Raw genomic sequence first — 24,500 nt, 5'->3', positions numbered from 1 at the left:
GGCCAGGGATGCTTCTAAACACACTATAATGCACGGGACAGCCCTCACAACAGATAATTACCTGGTCCAAAATGTTAATAGGTTCTGAGATTGAGAAACCCTGCTTTAGGTGGGTTTGGTATCAGAATCATCATACTTTAGTATGATGGCTGAAAAATGGGCTGAGAACTATCCATCTGGTAAATATTGCTTCTATTTTAATGGAATATAGAAAGTATACATTAATAATAAACATTCACTAACTTAATCAATTTTTTGCATTCCTAATTAATGGCACAACACTATTTTAGGTGTTTTAGATTAATCAGTGAACACAACAAAGATATCTCTGACCTGGAATAGCTTTGACTCAAGCAGGGAGGAGGATAAATGCAATAAATTGTAAATTAGATAGTTTTGTTAGAAAGTGATGCTTAAAAACGAGGAAAAGTAGAGATGAATGATATTGGGAGTGTTTGATGATGGGAGGAAAAAGAAAGATGGGTTGCAATTTTAAATATGAGGGTGTCAAAGTAGGCTTCATTGAGGTGACATCTGAATAAAGATTTAAAAAGGGGAAAGGATAGAAGGAATATATGTTTATCTGAAAGTATAGTTTGGGTTTGCATTCACTTTAGAGGAAAGGGAAGGAGTTTAAGTCCACCTTGCAAGAGTGAAGTCGATTGTACTAAGTACTTTGAGGGACACAAAGTTAGTTTCTGCCCTCACAGAGCTTCATGACAAACTAACAATTCTTGGAAATAACAGGGCAACAAAAATGGCAAACCCAGGACAATAATTTTGACCTATTCCTGTTTTGATCGCTTTTCATTTGGGAAATGACAGATTAATGATTAGTCTTTATTTTCCACTCATCCTCCACATTTGCTCCTTCTTGGAGAACAGATTACATAGTGAAATGAAGATGAGGTTATGACAATGGGTTTGCAGTAGAGGATCAGGAATGGTGGGTCAGATAAATGGAAAGAAAGGTTGAATTTACAAAAGGGGCTGATGATTTGGAAGAAAGGCTTGTATCTTCATTAGTCTTCCTTCTTGACAATAATTTTCAGTATCTGAAGCAAGTCTCTCATTAGTACTCTCTGCCTCTCAGGTATGGCAACAGCACTAGGAGCTATGCTGTTAGGGTTGGAGATTATCATACTCTGGTACCAGAGGAGTTTGAGGAAGAAATTGGAGTTCAACAGATTGTGATTCATCGGGAGTATCGACCCGACCGCAGTGATTATGACATAGCCCTGGTTAGATTACAAGGACCAGAAGAGCAATGTGCCAGATTCAGCAGCCATGTTTTGCCAGCCTGTTTACCACTCTGGAGAGAGAGGCCACAGAAAACAGCATCCAACTGTTACATAACAGGATGGGGTGACACAGGTAAGGCACAATCAAAAAAAGCAGGGCACCTTTTTGTGTCTGGTATTATCCATATATTTGGGTGTGCAATGGGCAATAAGATCTTAAATGGATTCAGACTTATTTGGAGAAATTTTGCTTAGTGTGAAATGCATGCATGTAATTGAGACTTATATTCTGGAGGTATTGTTGGTTCTAATGAGAACTTTAGCATAAACTGAGAACTCAGTTTAATTCAGTGAAGTAGATATGAATTGATGTGCTAATGCGAAACCAGCATTAATGCATTCTATGCTTTTTAATATACAGAATTCAAATACGAAAGCCTGCACAAATATGCTTTCTTAGGTCACCTTACTCTACAAATCCATAAATGTTATTCATTATTCCTCAGACAATTCAGTACTGAGAAATTTGTGAAGGTTAAGATTGTGTCAACATTAAAAAAGGCAGCTAACAATAGTACATACCAGTTAGTCATTGCTCATTTTAAACTACACTAATGCCACAACAGGGATTTTATTTTCATAACTATTACATGCTCAGTAACTGTTAAATGTTGCGATGGTTATCTGGAATGCCACTAATCAGATGTTTGGTCTGAGTAGGACGAGCCTATTCAAGAACACTACAACAAGCAGCCATTCCCTTACTTCCTAAAAGGTTTTGTGAAGAACGTTATAAGCGTCGGTTTACAGGGAGAATGCTCTGTGCTGGAAACCTCCATGAACACAAACGTGTGGACAGCTGCCAGGGAGACAGCGGAGGACCACTCATGTGTGAACGGCCCGGAGAGAGCTGGGTGGTGTATGGGGTGACCTCCTGGGGGTATGGCTGTGGAGTCAAGGATTCTCCTGGTGTTTATACCAAAGTCTCAGCCTTTGTACCTTGGATAAAAAGTGTCACCAAACTGTAGTTCTTCATGGAAACTTCAAAGCAGCATTTAAACAAATGGAAAACTTTGAACCCCCACTATTAGCACTCAGCAGATGACAACAAATGGCAAGATCTATGTTTTTGCTTTGTGTTGTGGTAAAAAATTGTGTACCCCCTGCTGCTTTTGAGAAATTTGTGAACATTTTCAGAGGCCTCAGTGTAGTGGAAGTGATAATCCTTAAATGAACATTTTCTACCCTAATTTCACTGGAGTGACTTATTCTAAGCCTCATCTATCCCCTGCCTATTTCTCAAAATCATTCTATGCTGATTTTACAAAAGATCATTTTTACATTTGAACTGAGAACCCCTTTTAATTGAATCAATGGTGTCTGAAATCATATTAAATACCCACATTTGACATAAATGCGGTACCCTTTACTACACTCATGAGTGGCATATTTATGCTTAGGTCTTTTCGAAAGACTTGACAAGAAATCTTCATATTCTCTGTAGCCTTTGTCAAGTGAGGAAATCAGTGGTTAAGGAATTCCACTATAAACTTTTAGGCCTGAATAGGAGTAGTAAAGCCTCAAGGACATCTGCCTGTCACAATATATTCTCAAAGTGATCTGATATTTGGAAACAAGTATCCTTGTTGAGTACCAAGTGCTACAGAAACCATAAGATAAAAATACTTTCTACCTACAGCGTATAAACTAGCAAAATTTGAAAGGATTTCTGGTAACTAAATGCCAGCTGGACATACAACCTATTTTATCCAACACATTAACATATCTACTATATTTGCTTTTAACAAGCACCTCATCACAGTCCACGTTCCCCAACCATGATGTAAGAGTGCCACCCACTGACACTTCCCTGTAACTGACTTATACCTGCAGGTTTTCCCAAGCCCAACCTGATACAATCCAATCTTAAAATATACTAGTCAAAATGCTTTCCTGGCCTACACATTGAAAAGTTCTAATACATAACAGCAGTTATAACATATGCCAGACACTGCATTAGGCAGCTTTGCACATCACTGACAATTTGCAAAAGGCCAGTAGATCTTATGGTAGCAGCCCTTGTTTTCAAATGGGGGAAAACAGGCTTGCCTCAAAGTGAGACCAGTTGGTGAAACTGATTCCAAACTCCAGAAAAAATGCTGGATTTTTTTCCCCATGGTTCTCCTACCTAAATGATTGGTTTCCCTATGGCTATTTCTCCAAGAGTTAAGGGATAGCTGCTTAACTATGCACCTTTACAGAACATTCTTAGCAGTAATGCTCAAATTTAAAAGGCACACTCAAGATACTTCCATGTCATGGATCCTTCCCCAGGCCCCAGTAGTATAAATATAGGGAAGAGGTTAGCATGAACTTACAAATTGTTTTAAGTAATCCTCTTGAATGCCAGTCATTAAAGGACTTTGCCCTTCTATATCAAATTACATCCTTTTCACAAATCCCCATTTCTGTAATAACTGGTGCAAACCTAAAGGTGCTTTATAGTTTTACTACTTTGCAGATTTGCAATGCTGCATATAATGCAGAAGAGCATTAAAAACTTTTGTAAAAACTCATGATTTTGATACACTTTTAAAGCAGCGTTTATATGTAAATAGAGCTACACATGGCACACACACTTGCACAAGGGCTTCAGAAAAACGTGCAATATAGGTGAGAAAAATGTCTATTGAAACTTTCTCACAGGCTGCCCTTATAATTAAACTACAGTGTTGGAGCAAGCAACATCTATGTTTCAAGTAGATCAGGAACTGGCAAACCTAAAAGGCAGCAAGCAGCCTGCAGTTTGCTCAATCCTTAAGAATACATGGTTCATACAACATGCTTTTACTATGTCTTAAGTGTGACTTTTGAAAGATACAAGTGTTCTGTGCATATTTGTGTAAATAAATACATAATTTTCCACCTTGTATAACTGCCTTAAATTTTTGTATGGTTTAAAAAGAGTCTGCTGTCTCCCTTGGGGGTAGCCTGGTAATTTTTATATTTTACATTTTTCACAAAGGCTGCAATTACCTTAGAACTGTACTCACACTACTTCCACATGAGCGTGTAACACTAAATAGGAGGTATTATGCTATTAACTACCTTTCCGTCTATTAATCACTCAGTCAAGGAACAATGAGTAGCCACATGAATTAAGCATTTTATTTAATTATCACGGACCACCTTAAATATTACTTTACAAAATTCAGGCCTATATTTAAAATAGGTGTCCTGATAACTTCCAGGATATTATTCGGAACACCCGTTTCCCCAACTACGATAAGTCCATTGCCGGATGCTGAATAAACTTCGCCCATTACCACTTCGATTTCTTGATAGTCTGCAAGAGAAAAAAAGCATTATAAAACTCCGAGCTGTGTACTTACCTCACTGTTTTGAGATCTTATCAGCTAATTCAGTTGGTTGTTAACTCAAACTACAAAAGCCAGCAAAACGGGCCAACTTTAGCTTTCCAACGTCCTGGCGCTAAGGCGTTTCAGATTAACTCAGAAATATCAAAAAAGAAATGTACCTTATGTTTCCATCATCCATCGTAATGTGTTCAGCTCAGCTTCCTAGAAACATTGAACAACGGTTTAGAAAAGTTTGCCCAATAACCCGGCACCCTCTAGGTTTTTAACAGTGAATGTTACTTGTGCAAGTCAGAATCTGATACCAATTAAATGGTGACAGCTTTGCCAATAAACAAGGATATGCTCTTCCATGGCTAGGAAGGGAGACTGCCACGGCTGACAGGTCCCAAAGATACATGGAGATTCACAATCCAGAATTAACCAGCAACCAAACTGCTACAGGTTATTACTCACCATCTGGCTCAAACTGACGGTTCTCGGGGTGCTAGGGCACAAGAGCGACAGAGTAGACTCAAGATGGCCACATGACACAGACGGCTTAACAGGCTTCACCGGAGTCCCCGAGTGCACGGAACCTTTCCCCGAGGGCCCACGGCCCACGCACGCCGGGGTTCAGGGTCCAGGGCTGCACGTGGACGCCCGGCGACCTAATGAGCACTCAAGTCCGCGCATGCTTGTAAACTTAAGGGTTTCCAAAGCCGCCCCCGACCTACCAATATCCTGACTGCGCTGCCTTTTAGGTAAGGCAGTAAGTTTCGGCCCAATTATTATTTTAACTTACGAAAGACAACTACGTACTTTCACCTAATCCCGACGCTTCCCGAATGTGAAAGGCCGAGGCCTTCGGCACACGCTCTCTTATAGAACTGATGACGCTATTCCGGGGGAAGCACCGCGAGGGGCGGAGCCTATGCTGTTTCACTCCCCGCCCCGCCTAGCCCCGCCGCGGCTCCACCTGTTCGGTCTACCACCCCCTTCGCGGCTCCTTTCCCCCCTCCCCCGCACACGTCTGAGCGGGTCACCTGGCTCCGGATCCAGACGCATGCGCACATACGAGAGCCAAAAGGTTCTCGCATAGCCAAAGATCCTGACGCTTACCGGTGTAGGTCACGAAAGCGAGGGGGATTTTTTTTGGTATTTCCTGTTTAGGATACTTATTTTAGACAATATTAGAAAAAGGGGCCGAACGCGGTGGCTCACGTCTGTGATCCCAGCACTTTGGGAGGCCGAGGCGGGCGGATCACTTGAGGTTAGGAGTTGGAGACCAGCCTGGCTAACATGGCGAAACCCCGTTTCTACTAAAAATACAAAAATTAGCCTGGTGTGGTGGTGAACGCCTGTAGTCCCGGCTACTCGGGAGGCTGAGGTGGGAGAATCTCTTGAGCCCGAGAGGCGGAAGTTATGGTGAGCTGAGATCGCTGGTTAGCATTTTACAAATTACCTAATCACTACTCAAAAACAAGAAAAGTCTGAGAAACTATTATGCCAGAGAAAATGATGCATAATGATTAAATGTAATGTAGTATCCTGGCTGGGATCTCCAGCAGAAAAAGGACATTAATGGAAAACTAGCGAATCTGAACAAAGTGTGGAATTTAGGTAATAGTGCCAATACCGATTTCTTTATTGTGACAGATATACCATGGTATTGTAAGATATTAATGGTAGGGGAAATTGGATGAAGGGTGTGTGGGGACTCCATTTTTGCAAATTTTCTGTAAATGTAAAACAAAGTTTAACTTAAAAAAGCAATTATAACCTTACAGTCTATTATACTTTCATTTTAAGACAAAGTAGTGATTTAGTAGTGGGTTCTATCTACTTTAGTGTGAAATTTGTGGCTGAGATGACAGTATTTCTAAGTTTGACTTGAGATCAAACCCAGTGAATTTAGCTGTATTCAAACCAAGGCTTTGAGCCTTAGGATATTCAGGAGAGACAATGTGGTAACAAATAAAAGAATTAAAAATTGGTTGGTAAATGAAGATTGGCTTAAGGATTTTATTTTATGTATTTATTTATTTAGAAACATTCTTGCTCTGTTGCCTAGCCTGGAGTGCAGTGGCATGATCTTGGCTCAGTGCAACCTCCACCTCCTAGGCTCAAGCGAGCCTCCTGCTAGGCGTGTGCCACCACTTGGCTAATTTTTTTTTAAGGTTTTTTTTTTTTGAAAGACAAGCCCTCACTATATTGCCCTCAGGCTGATCTCCTGTGCTCCTGGGCTCAAGTAATCCTCTTTCCTCGGCCTCCCAAAGTGCTAGGATTGCAGGTGCAAGCCACTGCGCCCAGCCTAAGGATTTTAAAGATAGAATGCAAGGTGAACCTGTTAGAACTGATCAAATGATGGCTAGGTAACATTTCAGTTCTGCTTTTGATACATGGAGTGAACAGTTCATTATAGAATATTTATTCTTCAACAATGCTTTTCCCTGCACTATATCTTTTTTCCTTTTGTGGTTTAGTGTTGAAACTGGTAGTCATCAGAAAAATTTAACATAGAATGGCACATCTGTCATATGAATGCTGAGATGAATAGGAGAAAATATAGTGAGGAAATAACCTGTGGACTTATTTCTATCTTAAAACACTTAGGAAATCTAAACTTCCAGTGTATACTAGCAGCGTGATACTTCTGCTGTAAAAATTGGTTTTGCTGCAGTAATAAAAGTATAGTGTATTGCAGTATGATCTAGTGTTAAAAAAAAAAGCATAGTGTCCAAAAGAGAGGAGATGGACGTTCCCTCCTATCTATATTAAAATATTCTTGTCAGTTCTGAACATCTTGTTCAGTTGTTAAACATTTACTAGACTCCAGCAAATGTTTATTGAGCAGACATGGCCTTTGCCTCAAGACTTGAGAATATAATTGAGTAACTTACAGTTAGTGCCATTACAATGTTTTCCAAATCATTCAAAGTTCAAAGCAAAGAAATTAGTTCTTATTTTTCCCTATCCTTTATTTTCAGTATTCGATATATTTTTGTATCAACCAATGTATTAGTTATCGATTGCTGTATATCAAATTAGCCTAAAGCCTAGTAGCTTAAAAAAAAATAAGCACTTACTATCTCAAATAGTTTTTGTTGGTCAGGAATGTAAGAGCAGCTTAACTGGCTCAGTGTATCTTGTGAGGTTGCAGTCAGGATGTTGACTGGCATTGCAGCCATCTGAAGACTTGACTGGGGCTGGTGCGGCAGGATTCTCTTTCAAGGTGGCTCATTCACAGACCTGACAAGTTAATGCTCATTGTTGGCAGGAAGCCTCAATTCCTCAGCATGCGAATCTCTCCATAGGGCTGCTTGACTGTCCTCATGATTCTTGTGGCAGCTGGCTTTCCTCAGAGTGAGTGACTCAAGAGAGGAAGCTCCAACACTTTTTATTGTGGCCTACACACCATCACTTGTTAGAAGTTAGTTATTAATGCCAGCTCACATTCAAGGGGAGGGAAATTAGCCCATCTTGAGGGGAGTATAAAATTTTGTTGACATATTCTAAAAGTGTCACAGTCAGGATGGATGAAGTTGTGTTGCAGTTACAGAAGATCCAAAATCTCTGAGGCTTAAAACAACAGAGGTTTGTTTCTTGTCATGCTTATGTTCATGTTAGAGACCAGGCTAATGAGGCCTTCACCATTTGTAATGGTTCTAGGCAACATAAAGGGAGAAGGGAAAATAGTCATTATGTTCTTAAAGGATTCTATTCTGATGTGACATATGTTACTTTGACTCATATTTATGGACTAAAGCAAGTTCCATGGCCACACCTAACTCCAAAAGCCTGGGGAAATGGAATCCTACTGTGTGCTTAGAAGGAAGATAATCGGAAGTATTTCAATATATTATTATAGCACTAATGATTTCTACAGTGGCCAAGTTACAACTGTTTACATTATTTTTATAGTTACCTTTTCTCTATTGTTACATTGTGTATTAGTCTGATCTCACATTGCTATAACGAACTACCTGAGACTGGGTAATCTGTAAAGAAAAGTTTAATTGTCTCATGGTTCCACAGTCTGTACAGGAAGCATGGCTGGGGAGGCCTCAGGAAACATTCAGTCATGGCGGAAGGGGAAGCAGGCACATCCTACATGGGCAGAGAAGGAGGAAGAGAGAGCAGAGGGAGGTGCAACACACTTTTAAATAACCAGATCTCATGAAAACTCACTATCACAAGAACACCAAGGGCAAATCAATGATCCAATCACCTCCCACCAGGCCTCTCCTCCAACACTGGGGATTACAGTTCGACACTGGGCAGGGACACGAATCCAAATCCAAACCATATCACACTGCTAATCTAAGATAATATGTCTGAGCTGTCTCCCTACATTTCTAATTCTCTCTTCCAATCAACTAAGTATATTAATGAAAGATTAAATTTCTGGAAATATTTTCTACATGTTAAGCACTTGTTATAGAAAGTGTAATGACTTTCCTACTGATTATCAGGTAAAATTCCTCATCCCAGGCCAACATACAATGTATGTTACACTTAGCATGCTCATTCCTATTTTTGTTCATGCTATTTCATAGAATATTCTACCCATTCTTCCTACTCATCCTTTAAGATGCATCTCAGTTCTTATTATTTTTTATAGTAATCTTTCTTTTAGAACATTAGAAAATATTGGTCTCATCTCATTTTTGCCATCCTTAATACTTATTCTTTGTACTGTACATTAAAAAAAATTCTCATCACTAAATAGTGAGTTTCTACTATATCCCAGGTCCTGTCATAGATGCTGTGGCTAGAAAGAGTAAACAAAATAGAATTTAAAACAATTTCATGGTGCTTACATTTTAGTGGCAGAAAACAGATGCAAATAAGAGTATTAGAGTTCTGTCAGAATCAGAACTACTAGGAAATACATATGATTAAAATCATATATGTAGAATCTGACCTTACACAATTGTGCAGTGGAGGGACCAAGGAAAATTGGCATCTACAAGAATGAGCTGTAATCCATGAGAATGAACTAGAATCAGGACCAATCTCTTCCTGGTTTCAAGGGTTTAGCTTTGATGATGGAGGTGATCTGCAAGAGAAGCTGATGCCCTTTGTCACAGACTTAGGGATTGTTGAAGTTGAAACAGAAGATCTGGGATGACTGAAGAAGCTATAGATCTGGCTACTGCCCCACACTTACAAGACAATTAGTAGATAAGTGATAACTTGCATGATCTGCAACATTGCCTGATGCCCCACACTGACCTTCCAAGTGTAAAAAGTGTATGCTGCTTTACTTTCATTTGCCAGGTCTCATACAAAATGTCTCCTGTGGTCTTTCTGAACCTGGAATTATTCAGGGAAGGGAAGGGAAATGTAGGACTAGCTTAGCTAAACTAAAGTAGAAGCCAATCACAATATGTAAATTATATGGTATGTTAACGTCAATGAGTGCTGTGGAGAAAAACAGAGCACAGAAGATGAGAAATGTTTGGAAGGTAGGAATTACAATTTTAAAAAGGTGTTCAGGGGAAATGTCATTCAGAAAGTGACACAAGGTCAACAATTTGAAGAACATGAGGGAGCAAAACATGCAGACATTTGGAAGAGGAATATTCGAAGCAACCAATGCTTTCTCATTGGGGCCATACTTGATACAGTAGGCAAAGTTCCCAGTGACCCCACCTCATGTTATTCCTTCCTTTATGTAATCTCTTGAATAGCAAAGTGGTGAAATGTGAGACCAGGTATAAAAACCTGACTTGTGTTTTGCTACCACTTCCTCTTGTGTCTTTCTGTATTGCTTGCTTTGATCTAGCAAGCTGCTATGTTGGAGAGGCCCGTGTGGCAAGGAACAGAGAGTTGCCTCTGGCCAACATCCCACAAGGAACTGAGGCTATCAGACCAGTAGTCCATGAGGAATTGAATTCTGTCAACGACCATATGAATGAGCTTGGAAGTGGATCCCTACCCAGTTGAGCCCTGAGATGACTATAGCCCCAGCTGTTGATGGAAGCCTGGGAGGGACACTGTAGCAGAGGATCCAGCTAAGCCACACGTGGATTCTTGACCTACAGAAAGTGTGTGAGATAATAAATTCTGTTGTAAGCTACTACATTTTGGGATAATTTGTTACGAAAGAATAGATAACTCAGCTTGGCATGTTCGAAGAATAAAATTTGGACCAGTTTGGCTGGAATGAGGTAAGCAAGTAGGAAGTGAAGTTAGAAAGGTAATGATAGGCTACCTATGGCCTTATAGGTCATTATACAGTTTTTAGTTTTTTGGAATAAGTTGGATAGCCTTTGGAGAGTTTTGAGTAGAATGACATGATCTAACTTAGGATTTACATGTTCTCTCTCAAAGCTCTGTTTAGAAAAATTCTAGGGTAGCGATGGAGATAATGGTAGAGCAGGGAAAACAGTTAGGGTAGTGCAATAATAAGATGAGCGATTGGTGTTGGGTTAGTGGTAGCAGTGAAAGAAATAAATGATTCAATTCTGGAAATATTTTTATTGTAGAGCTGACAGTATTTGCTGACAGATTGGATATAGTAAAGTTATAAGATAAAGGGATTATAGGCTATGAGAAAAATGACTAAGGTTTTTGGTGATTGGCTGAGATGGAGACTGCAGGAAGAGCAGGTTTTCGGGGAGAAGTATTTAGGAGCACAGTTTTGTATGTTATGTTTGAGATGCTTTTTAGGCATCCAAGTGGAAGTGTTGAGTACAGAGTTCAATATATGAATATGGAGGTCTGGGGAGAGGTTTGGGCTGAAGAAAGAAATATGTGAATTGTCAAACTATGGATGGTATGTAAAGCCATGAGATCAGATAATTGTACCAAGGGAGGAAGGATAGATAAAAAGTAGGATAAGAAGCCAGATGCAGTGGCTCACACCTCTAATCCCATCCCATCACTTTAGGAGGTTGAGAGAGAAGACTCTTTTGAACCTATGAATTTGAGACCAGCTTGGGAAAATGGTGAAACTCCGTCTCTACAAAAAATTTTTTTAAAAAATTAGCCAGGTGTGGTGGCACACACCTGTAGTCCCAGCTACTCGGGAGGCTGAGGCAGGAGGATCGCTTGAGCCCACGAATTTGGGGCTGCAGTGAGCTATGCTCATGTCACTGCACTCCAGCCTGAGCATGAAACCGAGACCCCATCTCTTAAAAAAAAAAGAAAGAAAAAAAGAAAATAGGATAAGCAACTGAGCCTTGGAGCCTGTCAATATTAATCTACCAGGAAAAACAGTAGGAACCTGCAAAGGATGTTGAGAAGTAATTTAAGGAGAAAAGCCAGCAGAGTGTGATACCTTAAAAGTCAAAAAAGTTTTTCAAAAGAAAGTGGTCAATTGTTTATGATACAAGTAGGATGGAAGTTGAGAAATGACCATTGGAGTTAGCAATATGAGGGTCACTTGGGACCTTGTTGAGAGTAATTTCAGAGAGAACAGGAGAAGTATTGGAAATCATGGATTCGGAACAACTATTTTGAAGAGTTACACTGTAAAGAGGAAGAAAAATGCAGCAATATCTGGAAAGGGATGTGGGATCAAGAATGGGTCATTTTTAAAGGATAGGAGAACTTAAAGTATGTTTGTATTCTGATGGGAAAGATCCAGTAGAAATGGAAAAATTGATGATGCAGCAGATATTTGATGAACTGCTTAGGAAATGAGATGGGATCTAGTGCACAAAAGTAGGGGTTACCCTAAGATAATAGTTTAGGCAGTTCATCTATAGAAATAGGAGTACATGGGTACAGGTGCTTGTGGATGAGTGGGTGGTGTGAACTTTGAATGTTCTCATCTACTAATGTTTTTTTCCGGGGTAATAGGAAACCAGGCCATCAACCGAGAGTGAGGATCGGGGAGAGAGTGTTGGAAATTTGAGGAGAGAGGAAAAAATATAATTAGGAGATGGCATCAATAGACTTGGAAAAGTAGTGGGTTTCCCCGGTCACATTAGGAGCTCACTTGAGTTCTTGTAATGAATTCAAAGTCAAATCTCTAGCATGATTGTGTATTTTCTTTTCATCATGCTCAACTGCATAGGTGCTAGTATGGAGCTGACAGGGAGTTGGAGTTAACCAAGTTGCAGTTTGCCAAGAGAGTGAGCAAAGTGATAGAAGGGAAAAGGAATGCATGCAAGGGACTGGTTATATTGATTTACCATGACATTTAAGTTAGACAAGAAGAGATGCTAATACTTGAGAACAGTGAGGGACATTGATAATGTGGTTTAAGTTGGATCCATGAATTTTGAGGTGATGGTGATCCAAGAATTTTGGAGCTGGGATTTTAGAGTAAGTGTTTGACATTGTGAAGCATTTATAATATAAATTTATTGAAAAGTTTGGCAAGCAACATGGTGAGCCTTTTATGGTTTAGCCTGAAAAATTGGATTGCCTATGTGTTCTATGATCTCAAACTGGCCTCCAGCACTTTAAGAGTGAACGCCTGACTTGGTTGTAGAAGCTTGCACGTCAGTGAGATTCTGCACTTGTTTCATTAAATATTTAACATCTCAAAAGCTTGACTTTTTCTTTTCTTTCTTTCGAAGATGGCTTGTGGTACTTGCTTTAGTCTATTTCCTAGTGAGGCTTTTTTTTTTTTTTTTTGGGCTTACTTGCCTTTATGCAAAATAAGAGTGTTATTTATTTTAACATTTAATATGGCATATTAAAAGAGAAGATCTTGTTTTGGAGTATTCATAAACTAACAATTTAAAAACATCTAATGCTTTCATCCCATATCTATTAAGATAATTTGAAAATTTAATGATCACTTGTTAAAATTCTCCTTTTTCTACACACAATATAGATTATAGATGTCTTAGGATGTCAAACATTTACTCTAGTACCCCAGCTCCAAATTACTTTGGCCCATTATCCATAAGCATTATAAATATCTGTATTAGTGGGAAGATAAGCTTACGTTTATGTAAAACTTGATGGAACGAAACAAAATCACATGAAACAACAGTTTTTATGTGGCCACTAGATGGCTCTGTTACACTATTATTTAGGTATATGTTTAAATCCCTTTGAATTTGTTACCTTATTATTTAGGTATGTGTTTAAAGCCCTTTGAATTAAATACATTTGTTCATTGTGCATGCATGTATTAATGTATATGTGGATAATAACATGAAAATGTCAGCATATCTAGTATCTCTAAAAGCCTATCCTCTGGACTCTAGTTTTATATGATGAATGTCTACAGTGAATATTGAAAACTTCAGGTTCTACCAGAAAGGAACAACTTTCTCCAGATGCATATTCTAAACATACCATTGGAATACACCAGACCTTTTTAATATGTGAACTTGATATACAGATTTTTAACATACTGAATTCATCAATTAGAGATTTAATTCATTTCCTCCTGTCTGAAGTAGTTAATACACTGTTAATGTGCTGTATATCAAACTAGACAATGATTCTGTTGGAGAAATAAAATATTTCTGCCCAGTCTACTGGAGGGCAAGAATGTAGTCATATTCATCTTACCTGCAGTAGTACTTTGGAACATGCTCAATGAAACGTTTGTTGAATGAGGAAGCCAGGATGATAAAAGTGAAAAAGAATTCTGGGAAATTATACATAATGTACAGAAGGAAAAATGAATGCAGGGTAGTACATTTAAGCAAAACTGGCAAACTTTTTTGAATGTAGCTTAGTATATTATGGCAAAGTCGACTAACTCTTTTGGCCTCAGGCACATCTTACCTCTCTCTTTGCCAAAAAGTTTAAATTAAGTCTCCCCGCTGCAATAGGACTATATTTCAAATTTTATAATGGAAATCATTTCAGAGAGAAAAATTCTATGGCAAACTTTGAAACTAATTCCTATTAGTTAGTATTTATAACTGGAATAGGTCTTCACTGTCTCTACCAAAAAATACAAAAATTAGCCAGGCGTGGTGGCAGGTGCCTGTAATCCCAGCTACTCAGGAGGCTGAGTCACGAGAATCACTTGAACCTGGGAGGTGGAGGTTGCAGTGAGCCGAGATTGTGCCACTGCACTGCAGCCTGGGTGACAGAGTGAGACTGCATCTCCAAAAAAATAGAAAATAAAAAACGTAAAATAAAAGACTTCAGATGCTATATAAGAATAAATCCAATTTAAGTTAAATGATGAGAGCACATAGACACATAGAGAAGAACAGTACACACTGGGACTACCTGAGGGCGGAGGGTGGGAGGAGAGAGAGGATCAGGAAAAATTACTATTGGGTAGTAGGCTTAGTACCTGGGTGATGAAATAATCTGTACAACAAACTCCCATGAAACACATTTACCTTTGTAACAAACCTGCACATCTTGCACATATACCCCTGAATTTAACATAAAAGTTTTTTTAAAAAAACATGCTATGGCTGATACATGCTATAGATGAAACTCAGAACCATGTCACTAAGTGAAAAGAGGCCAGACACAAAAGACTACATACTGTATGAATCTATTGATATGAAATGTTCAAAAAAGGCAAATTTACAGTGACAGAAAACAGATCAATGGTTGACTGGGGCTGGGTTGGGGGCAGGGCTTATCTTCAAATGGGCATGAGGAACCCCGTCTATCAGCCTTCTATCTGGGTGTCAGAGATCTTCTGACATCAGATCGCCATGATGGCTATTCAATTCCATTAATGACTCAGCAGTTATGAGATGTACACTTCACCTGGGTGAGTTTTACAGTAGCTAATCATACACCCTCAAAAGGTCTATTTAAAAAGTCATAAACGAATAGATTAATTTCTGCCTTCCTGGACAGTGCTCAAGCAGCCTTTCCATATTCACTCTTTAAAGTTCACTCTGTCACCGTGTATTCTACCTGTAACCTGTTTCTGGATTCTGCATGCTAACACTGCGTTGAGAATTGTGCCTCTTTATTCAGGAATATGATTGGTCTATAGATTTGTTTTCTGCCATCTTTGTAAAATTTCAAACAAAAAGTTTAAAATAAATGTCATACTTACACTATAGAGAGAAAAATAAATATATTTCATCTCCAAATGAACAATCATTAAAAAAACCTTCAACTGAATATGTAAGACGTGTTAGTAGTTATTTCTTAATTATATAAGTAAAACTATAGAAAACTAAGTAGAATAGAACCAGATAAGTGACTTTTGTATTTCTCTAATTTAAAACCCTTTTATCAGGATGATAATTTATGTAAATGGGCAGTATTTCTTAGAAAACAGAAGGTCTAGAAAGAAATCTCTGCAATTGAGGACTTAAATTTGATAAAAGCCATACGAATTTTGAAATACTCACCATTCTTTATAGCACTGAACAGAACTTACTGAAAAGGACTAAGAAAGTAAATTATATAAAATAACACAAAAGGGTTCTGAAAATAATTATTTACAGTATCTTTTTTTTTTTTTTTTTGAGAGTCTTGTTCTGACGCTCAGGCTGGAGTGCAGTGGCAGATTTCGGCTTACTGCAACCTCCGTCTCCAGAGTTCAAGTGATTCTCCTGCCCCAGCCTCCCGAGTAGCTGGGATTACAGGCGTACGCCATCACGCCTGGCTAATTTTTGTACTTTTAGTAGAGACGGGGTTTCGCCATGTTGGATAGGCTGGTCTCCAACTCCTGACTTCAGGTGATCTGCTCACCTCAGCCTTCCAAAGTGCTGGGATTACAGGTGTGAGCCACTGCACCTGACTACAATTATTTACAGTCTCTAAGGGAGATAGTAGTAATGGTGATAACTAATGTTTATTGAGTACTTATGTGCTCATTAACTCATTTAATCCTAACAATTGTATGAGCGCTATACAATTATTGTCTCTAATTTACAGATGAATAGATTGAGGCACAGAGAAATAATGTAACCTAAGGTTTGAAGTGGATTTGAATGTAGTCTCACTGGCTCAGAGCCCATGCTCTTAACTGGTGTTGTGTGTAAAGGGAGAAAAATGATACTAGGTATAAAATAAGTCTGGGCTTTGCTACTTGTGTGACCTTGGGAAAATTATCTATCCATTCCAAACCTGTTTCCTCATCTGTAGAAGGAAACCAGCAGTATCTTCCTTTTGGTATTATTGTTAGGATAACTTATAAGAATTATCTGGTAATTATCATTTAAAAGTTAGAGGTTTTGTTTTTTTGTCCTACATTTAATAATTATTTTGCTAATTTTAATTATTATTTAAAATTGAATTTATTTTTTGTTATTTAGAAGACAGTTTTAAGTCTTTGTATGATTGGGGAAATATATTTTTTTGTTAATCGAATTTATTGATTTTTATGAAAAGTTATACTTTTTTCTAGCACTTAAATATAAGAACATATGTATGTTAAAACTGTCATGTCTTTTCCAGTTACTTATTGTTAAATTAATTCAACAAGTATTTATTGAGCACTTATTATTTCAGAGACTAGACCCATCGATGTGGGGATATACTGATGAAAGAAAAGACAAATAGTTTGCTTTCGAGAAGCTTATTCAAGTAGGAGAAGACAAAAGATCTAATAAAATTGGTAAACTACAGAATTAGTTACAAGATTTTAAGTGCTATGGTTCAAAAAAGATTAGTTCGGAGTAATAGGAATCAGGAGTCAGGGAAGGGAGGAAGGGGTGAAATTTTATGTAAGGTTGTCAGGGTAGGCCTTATTGAGAAAACGACATCTGAGCAAAGACTGAACTACAGTGTAGAAGTTAGCCACATTGATATTTGTGGGCATGTTAACATGAATGTCTTAAATAAGATAGTCAGCAAGGGAGCCAGTGCAACTGTTGCAGAATGAGAGTTTGAAAAGAGGAGCTGCGGTTAGAAAGGTGATGAATACCACATCATGTAAGGCCTTGCAGGCCACTATAAGGACCGTAGCATAAAAAGTAGAGCTATTGCAGGAATTAAAGTGCTTTGATTTAATTTGTAAAAGGATTATGTCCGGAATTGGTGGGTTCTTGGTCTCACTGACTTCAAGAACAAAGCCACGGACCCTCCCGGTGGGTGTTACAGTTCTTAAAGGCAGCTTGTGCAGAATTTGTTCCTTCTGATGTTCGGATGTGTTCGGAGTTTCTTCCTGGTCTCGCAGCTTGTTTTTTCCTTCTGGTGGGTTCGTGGTCTCGCTGGTTTCAGGAGTGAAGCTGCAGACCTTCATGGTGAGAGTTACAGCTCATAAACACAGTGTGGACCCAAAGAGTGAGCAGCAGTAAGAGTAACTGCAAAGAGCAAAAGAACAAAGCTTCCACAGCGTGGAAGAAGACCCAAACGAGCAGGTTGCCACTGCTGGCTAGGGCAGTCTGCTTTTATTCCCTTATCTGGCCCCACTCACATCCTGCTGATTGGTCCATTTTACAGAGAGCTGATTGGTCTGTTTTACAGAGAGCTGATTGGTCCGTTTTGACAGGGTGCTGACTGGTGCATTTACAAACCTTGAGCTAGACACAGGGTGCTGATTGGTGTGTTTACAAACCTTGAGCTAGACACAGGGTGCTGATTGGTGTGTTTACAAACCTTGAGCTAGACACAGGGCGCTGATTGGTGTATTTACAATCCCTTAGCTAGACAGAAAGGTTCTCCAAGTCCCCACTAGACTCAGGAGTCCAGCTGACTTCACCCAGTGGATCCTGTACCTGGACCGCAGGTGGAGCTGCCTGCCAGTCCCGCGTAGTGCGCCCGTACTCCTCAGCCCTTGGGCGGTCGATGGGACTGGGCGCGGTGGAGCAGGGGGCGGCGCTCGTTGGGGAGGCTCCCGCCGCGCAGGAGCCCAAGTCGGGGGAGGCGCAGGCATGGGTGGCTGCAGGTCCCGAGCCCTGCCCCGCGGAGAGGCAGGTAAGGCCAAGCAAGAAATCGAGCGCAGCGCTGGTGGGCCGGCACTGCTGGGGGACCCGGCGCACCCTCCGCAGCTGCTGGCCCGGGTGCTAAGCCCCTCAATGCCCGGGGCCGGCGGGGCCGGCTGGCTGGCCAAGCCGCTCCGAGTGCGGTGCCCGCGGAGCCCACGCCCACCCGGAACTCGCGCTGGCGCGCAAGCGCCGCGCGCGGGCCAGGTTCCCGCCCGCGCCTCTCCCTCCACACCTCCCGGCAAGCTGAGGGAGCCGGCTCCGGCCTCAGCCAGCCCAGAAAGGGGCTTCCACAGTGCAGCGGCAGGCTGAAAGGCTCCTCAGCGCGGCCAGAATGGGCGCCGAGGCCCATGGGCGCCGAGGCTGAGGAGGCGCCGAAAGCGAGTGAGGGCTGCCAGCATGCTGTCACCTCTCAGGATTACCCTGGATGTTGGGTTGATAGCGGATTGTAGTATAGATACCTGGAAGTAGGGAGGATAACCAGGATAAAGATTATGGCATCTTTTTTTTTTTTTTTTTTGAGACACAGTTTTGCTCTGTCGCCATGTTGGAGTGCAGTGGCGCGATCTTGACTCACTGCAACTTCCGCCTCCTGGGTTCAAGTGAGTCCCCTGCCTCAGCCTCCTGAGTAGCTGGGATTACAGGTGTGTGTCACCGCACCCGGCTAATTTTTTATTTTGAATTTTAGTAGAGATGGGCTTTCACCATGTTGGCCAGGATGGTCTCAATCTCCTGACGTTGTGATCCACTCGCCTTGGCCTCCCAAAGAGCTGGGATTACAGGTGTGAGCCACCGTGCCCAGCTGATTATGGCATCTTAGAATGAGGTGGCAGCCCTGGATTTGGTGAGAAGTGGTTGGTTTTGGATAGAAGTGAAGATTGAGCCAACAGGATTTCTTGACAGATCAAATGTGGGGTTTGCTAACCAAGGGATTCACTATCCTATAGTATTCACAGTTCTTGCCTACACTCAAGGAGATAGGATCATATAAAGGCATCATCACTCTTAGAGTGTGTCTACCACAAGAATGGAATAGGTTTTTTGGAGGAAGATGGTAATCCACAGATGTACCTCACCTGCAGACTCAACCCTGACTACATCACTGTGTGTACACTGGATCATCTTAACTGAGGCAGAGCCTATCACTAACCTCAAACCCTAGCTGAGTGCCCTTTTTCCCTGAGTATCCATTGTTGCTAATTGGACCTGAAATGTAATGCTTATGTAGTGCGTAAAAATCCCATAATTCACAACCTGTCCAAAATAGAGCTTTCTTTAGTTTTTAATAATTGTCCCCATTCAAGATATGATTTTAAAATATCTTTTAGGAAAACCCAAAGTCAAGATTGTTCTCTCCATTTCTTCCAAAGGTGGTCATGGCAGTGGACATGAAGTGGTAGGGTAACATCTGTTCTCAGCCATCATCTCTCCTCTGCTGGCATTGGATGAACCTCAACAGGTTCAGTCTTTGTAAAGTGATCTCTAGATTCCACGGTCTAGGCTCCTTTCATGGCCCGTAGTCATCAATCTGTGCAGGTTATTCAATGCCGTCTTTGTCCCAGCTGCCAGGTCCCTTTGGATTTAAAAGGCTGTTCTTGGTGATTCCTGCAGCTTATCTGGAGAAATGGAACTTTTATGTGTTCTCCTGTGCCACTGTGGAGCTTGTGCAAACCTATGTATTTATACCTAGGATACCATGAGCTATCTCTACTGCTTGGAGGGAGGGCCTTCACCATTGGTGGGCAGAGTACACGGAGGAGGTTGCTGCTTTGCAGAGTTTTAAATGGAAAGTAGGGCACAGCTTTCTCTACTGTTTGATCCTCAGACTTAAAGATCTCTCATCCTCCATTTTTAGGGCTCAGCTTGGTGTCGAGGAGGAAGGCAGGAGGAGAAGAAACCCAAACTTGAATTTACCTCTCTTTTCCTTTTTGCAGTATTCCTTCATCTCTAGCCAGGCAACTCCATTCTGGGAGTAGAGTGGGAAGGTGGTGGAGAGGAGGTGTAGTCTGGCTTCCCACTTATTTTCTTTCTAGCCTATTGTTTATGGTGTAAATCTTGGCTTTAGCTACTTAAGTTACTTCCAACTCCCATGCCAATGGCTCTCATACTTTTTAGTCTGGGGATCCTTTTACATTCTTAAACATTGTTGAGAACCCCAAACGGCTTTTGTTTATAAAACAAAAGCATTATATTTATCAATATTATAGATAAATTTATCAATATTATAGATAACTATATAGATAATATAGAGTTATAGTTTTTAATATTTAATTTATTAGAAATTAAAATGGAGAAATCAAAAAACATTAAAAAATAACAAGAACAAACCCATAATAAAGCTATAGTTTTAAAGAAAAAATAGCTATGTTTCCCAAAACAAAAGAAAATGAGAAGAATGGCATTGTGTTACATTTTGGTAAATTTCTTTAATGTTTGGCTTAATAGAGATTGGATTTTCCTATCTATTTCTGCATTCAATTTATTTTGATAGGTTGTTTTGTTGAAGTATATGAAGAAAATCTGGCCTCATACCCTTATGTGTATGGGAAAGGAAAGTATATATTTATATACCCATATGTGGGAAAAGAAAGTATATATTTATAGCCTTTTCAGATAATTGTGGATATTTTTCTTTGATACTACATTCAAAATTGACAAGTGCTATTGTCTTAAAGGATATTTTTGCAATGTGGAATCTGAAATAAATCAATGAACTGTTCATACTGTGCTACATTAAAATCTACTGGTTTATCTTACTCTGAGAATAGACCTTTCACTATTATAACGATTATGCTATGTATATGTATACTGTGTATACTATGTATATGTGTTTTGTGACCTCATGCATTGCTTTTTTGGAAAATGGTTTACTGAGTTATGCTGATCTTTCAAACATTGACACCTTTTATTATATAATGTTAGAAAATTACGTTTTTTAATATCACCACCAATCTCATCAGAAAGATCTTTAAATATGAGTATGCTGTGAAGCTCATGGTAGCAATACAAGTTGTACAAAATTCTAATTTTTACTTGAAAGCTGAAATTTTATAATTGGCAAGAAATACTGTCAATTGTTTTTTGTTGAAGTGAGAGGCTCACTTCGTTCAGTTTTAAGAAAACATTTGCCAATTGCTCAAGTCTGAATAACCATAATTCTCTGTCATTCTTTCAAGTAAAAAGGATGTTCCATGAATAAAGTGGCTAGTTCCACTTGCAACTCAAACAGCTGCTCAAGGGCTTTTTTTTCAAGACAACCACCTACTTCAGTATGTAGCAGACATGCTTCAGGCACACTTCACATTTTGTCACACGGAAGATTAAAAAGCATATACTGTAGTGTGGAAATGTAATAATATCAATAATTTTACTGCTTTGTCAAATCATAAGTGACACTGTTTTAAAAAATGAGTGTGTGATGATGATGAATACAATAGTACAGATTAATTCTACTGGCTTGATTTATGCTAAAGCACCAGCAGTTTTACCCATTATTGTTATTGCACCGTTAGTATCAATATCAACACAATGACGAAGGCATATAATGAATTCACATTATTATAAAAATCGTTTTGACCTTGCAGACCCCCTGAAGAGGACTGAGGTCTGCTCAAGATCCACAGGATATATTTTGAAACTCTTGTACTGTAGTGCTGACACTACACCATAGCAGAGGTCCTGTTTATTAGTTAATCTCTTGGATAATATCCAGTATCTGATGCTGCTTAGATTTCTTGCTTCTGTGGTCCTCCTTCTGGACACAGTTTGTCCTGAATATTTACAGTCTTGATCTTTAAAATGACAAATTATTGTTGTTATACAAGTACAGCAATTAATGCATTTGGAAATAAAAATTTAAATACTTTTCCCAGGTCCAGCACTCTGGTCCCACTTATCAAAGGCAACTTGCTTTTACCATTTGTTTAAGCTCTGCTGATTATCTTCATAATTCCAATTACGCTTTTACCTTTATTAATTTTTCAACTTTAAGCAGTATCTGTTGGCTCCCCACATGAGGGGGAGACATTTAGCTCATTTATATTACTGTTTCTCACATTCTTGCTTATCTTCCTAATTTTTGAGCATGTATTTGTGTTTTTATTTTTGTTTTTAGCTCTTCTTTTGGTTTTGTTTGTGGCTTTAAATAAACGTCAGTGTCTGCTAAACTTAACACAGGCCAAGAGGACCAGGGTGGCTTATCTTTGCAGGTAGATCCCAAAGAGAAGTGAGGGAGATAGGTTGAGCTATTCAAGCGGAATTTCTGCTTCCAGTTTTACCACTTAGATAATTCATTGGTTCCTCCTCTATGGGAGAGTAGATCAGAGACAGAATCACATGTTACAATAATTTATCTACTGGAACATGTTAAACAAAGCAGGGAGAAAAGCATTCCCCCTCCTTACCAGTGATCACATGTGACTTCCATTGACAGATGTGTAAATTGAGATCAGAAAAGTCACCTACCCAATGTTACTTAGTAAAGAACAAATGTTCAATTATAGTCCAATCTATCTTTTTTGCTATTCTGATTGCACTGAGGACATCCCTGTAATTAACTGGGAATGAAAACAGTATGGTTTTCTCAGGATGATCACAAGTGGGAGGGAGAATTTATCAATATTATATTTTCATAGCTTTTTATTGTTTTTAAAATTATAATCTTTAAATTATTAAAAATTTGTCAATTTATTCATTTATATGTGAAGCAAGCTTTATTTTTGATAGTATATTTGTTTTGTGGGCTTTTAAAAGTTTTGTTTGCTTTGAAGGATTTACAGTAAGTTCTGAAATGATACACTAAAGCACTAGGAGTATATAGCATGTTGAGCTTGCATTTCTGTTTAATGTGGTTGAAATTGAAAAAAATTTAGATTCAGAATATTATTTATCAAATAGAGAAGGCTCATTTTCTTTGGTCCAACTGTATAAATTATGTATAATATTTAAGAGCAAGGTCTGGTTTCCATTTCAGTTACTGATTTGAAATAGAGCATTTTGGCATCAGAAATGTAGACAGCAGGCATTTCCTACACTTAATGTATTCCCTCAAAACCAAGAAGCAGCTTAATGTAGACAGTTTTGTAAGATTTGTCACAGATTCTGGGTGCTTTCGAACTATCTCACATTTTATTCAGTGTAATTCACTTTTCTGTATGGTAAAATGTGGGCAAATACATTCTTTCTAACAATATCTTGGAGACCTTATGCTGTGAGCATTTAATTTGTAAAATGTGGTTTGACTTCCTTGAAAGGGATTGCTAAGTAAATGTGATGATTAATTTTATGTGTCAACTTTGACTGGGTCACAGGGTACCTAGATAGCTGGTGAGACATTATTTCTGGGTGTGGCTATGATGGTGTTTCTGGATAAGATTAGCATTTCAATTGGTAGACTGAGTTAAGCAGATTACCCTCCCCAGTGTTGTTGGGCATCATGCGATCCATTAAGGGCATGAATAGAATGAGAAGGTGGAGGAAGGTCCAGTTAACTGCCTGGCCGCTTGAGCTGAACATTGAACTTCTTCTGTCCTCAGTGCTCCTGGTTTTTAGGCCTTCAAACCCAGACTGCAACATTATTGGCTCTCTGGCTCTTAAGCTTTTGAACTACACCTCTGACTTTCCTGGGTCTCCAACTTGCAGATGACAGATCATGGGCCTTTGCATCCTCTAAAATCATTTAAGCCAATACCTTATAATGAGTCTTTATATACGTATGTATGTGTGTGTGTGTATATATATATATATATATTTATATGCTTATATGTGTGTATATATGTGCTTATATGTATATATATATATGTATATGTATCTGCCCCTAGTTCTATTTCTCTGGAGAGCTCTGACTATAGTATAGTAAAAGAGATACTTGACTTGACTCTGGCAAGTGAATGTCTTTTTTAACTTACTGATACTATTCATGATTCCTCTTTCTCTAAGAGATGCTCCAGAGGAAATGGTGAGCATATAACTAATTCCAACTTTAGTGATTTATTAATTTTTGTATTTATAACTTTTGGAAATAGACTGAGAAGTGATAGATACTTAAAGATGAGGATAGTTACAGGATTAATGGAAGGAGGTTCAACTTATTTATTAGTTTCAGTACTAACAAATAAATGAATAAA

The 24,500-nt window shown here is 39.2% G+C and overlaps 1 protein-coding gene, 1 long non-coding RNA gene and 1 other non-coding gene across 4 annotated transcripts in view; 1 reads left to right on the top strand and 2 right to left on the bottom strand.

Annotated features, from left to right (window-relative positions):
• PRSS12 (serine protease 12) overlaps positions 1-4,134 on the top strand; it is a 73,265-nt gene extending 69,131 nt beyond the window's left edge. Inside the window, 2 exon segments of one of the 2 annotated variants that reach the window (NM_001071807.2) lie at positions 1,094-1,374; positions 1,962-4,134. In NM_001071807.2, coding sequence (NP_001065275.1) covers positions 1,094-1,374; positions 1,962-2,269 — 589 coding nt within the window. In that variant the 3' untranslated portion in view covers positions 2,270-4,134. 2 annotated transcript variants of the gene reach the window in all.
• Positions 4,135-4,387: 253 nt separating this feature from the next.
• Positions 4,388-5,602, bottom strand: LOC104006177 (uncharacterized). Its single transcript, XR_679771.3, has 3 exons — positions 5,075-5,602; positions 4,780-4,822; positions 4,388-4,587 (listed from the first exon to the last, which is right to left on the bottom strand). It is a non-coding gene; the product is annotated as an uncharacterized LOC104006177 (long non-coding RNA).
• LOC112209106 (small nucleolar RNA SNORA24) lies at positions 4,892-5,022 on the bottom strand. Its single transcript, XR_002943775.1, has one exon. It is a non-coding gene; the product is annotated as a small nucleolar RNA SNORA24 (small nucleolar RNA).
• Positions 5,603-24,500: the final 18,898 nt, after the last annotated feature.

The sequence above is a fragment of the Pan troglodytes genome, chromosome 3 (genome assembly GCF_028858775.2).
Source record: "Pan troglodytes isolate AG18354 chromosome 3, NHGRI_mPanTro3-v2.0_pri, whole genome shotgun sequence".
In the NCBI taxonomy this organism is placed as follows: Eukaryota; Metazoa; Chordata; class Mammalia; order Primates; family Hominidae; genus Pan; species Pan troglodytes.
This window is presented reverse-complemented; position numbering and strand designations above follow the sequence as displayed.